The following is a 1,012-nucleotide window of genomic DNA, read 5'->3' as shown; positions in this document are numbered from 1 at the left end:
ACCTGAAAGCCCCTGGGACCAGCCCCTACATGCTCCAAGATGTCACCATGTCCTCCTTGGCTCCCCTCCTGCATGCAGGGCAGGTGACTAAAAGCAGCAGTTGGCGGTCAAGCCGCTAAATAAGGTATCAAGATACCCCATCATTAAATAATAGCAATAAACTATTAAGGGAAGAGTAAGGGTCTGGGCTAGGCAGCTGGGCTCTAGCAACACCTCTCTTCTGCATCTGCACAGGGACCAGACCCCGGACCAGCGATTTCGGGCTGGATTGTGCTGTTTTGGGAGCTGGGACCAGGCTCTGCCTGCTTTAAGGGGTTGATGGCAAAGCTACAGAGCTACTGACAACAGGGGAGACCTGGTGCTCCCCGAGCAGCATGTGGGGATGGAGAGGACGTGGAGGGGGCTATGGCTTGTGCTGGCGGGACTAGAAGCCCTTCTCAATGCTGAGTGTGCGGCGGGTGACGTGCTCCATCTGCCCAGAGATGTACTCGGTCAGGCTGATCTGGTAGTTGGCCAGCATCTTCAGCATCAGCCGCAGGTTCAGCCACCACTGCTCCTGGGGCAGCCTGTGCCTACACAAGGGGTGACACAGCTCTAGACTGGCTCTGGGGACAACTTGGGAAGGTGCCCCGGGGACCTGAAGAACCACAAGGATATGGGGACGGGGACTTACTCGAAATCAGTGACTTTCTTAAGCTCTGTCACGGGGCTGAAGGCCACCACCTTCTTCCTGAGCCCGATCACGCAGGCAGAGTCACCCGAGTTGGCAAACACACGACCTGGGAGAGGGACACAGACAACCATGGCCACCTTGCTGGGGGCTGAGTGGCCAAGCCCAGAGCACCAGGGACTGCCCAGTGCCACCAGCCTCTCGCCACCTCACCACAGGACCGCCAGCCCTCAGCTCACCCTTGCGGTAGACCTCCTGCAGCTTCTCTGACATCCACAGCACTGCCTTCACTCCCAGCTTGGTCCCATAGTTACGGTCAAAAGGAGTTGGGGCTCCCCCCTG

General features: G+C 58.3%; 1 protein-coding gene across 1 annotated transcript in view; it reads right to left on the bottom strand.

The window, feature by feature from the left end:
- Positions 1–417: 417 nt before the first annotated feature.
- PFKL (phosphofructokinase, liver) overlaps positions 418–1,012 on the bottom strand; it is a 5,725-nt gene continuing 5,130 nt past the window's right edge. The window contains exons 20-22 of the mRNA XM_010138482.1: positions 910–1,009; positions 674–779; positions 418–572 (exon numbers count right to left, since the gene is read on the bottom strand). Of these exons, the coding sequence (XP_010136784.1) occupies positions 425–572; positions 674–779; positions 910–1,009 (354 nt within the window). The 3' untranslated portion in view covers positions 418–424. The remainder of the gene's footprint in view (positions 573–673; positions 780–909; positions 1,010–1,012) is intronic.

Source organism: Buceros rhinoceros, unplaced genomic scaffold (genome assembly GCF_000710305.1).
Source record: "Buceros rhinoceros silvestris isolate BGI_N320 unplaced genomic scaffold, ASM71030v1 scaffold26500, whole genome shotgun sequence".
In the NCBI taxonomy this organism is placed as follows: Eukaryota; Metazoa; Chordata; class Aves; order Bucerotiformes; family Bucerotidae; genus Buceros; species Buceros rhinoceros.
The sequence above is the reverse complement of the archived record's forward strand: the minus strand, read 5'-3'. Positions and strand labels throughout refer to the sequence as shown.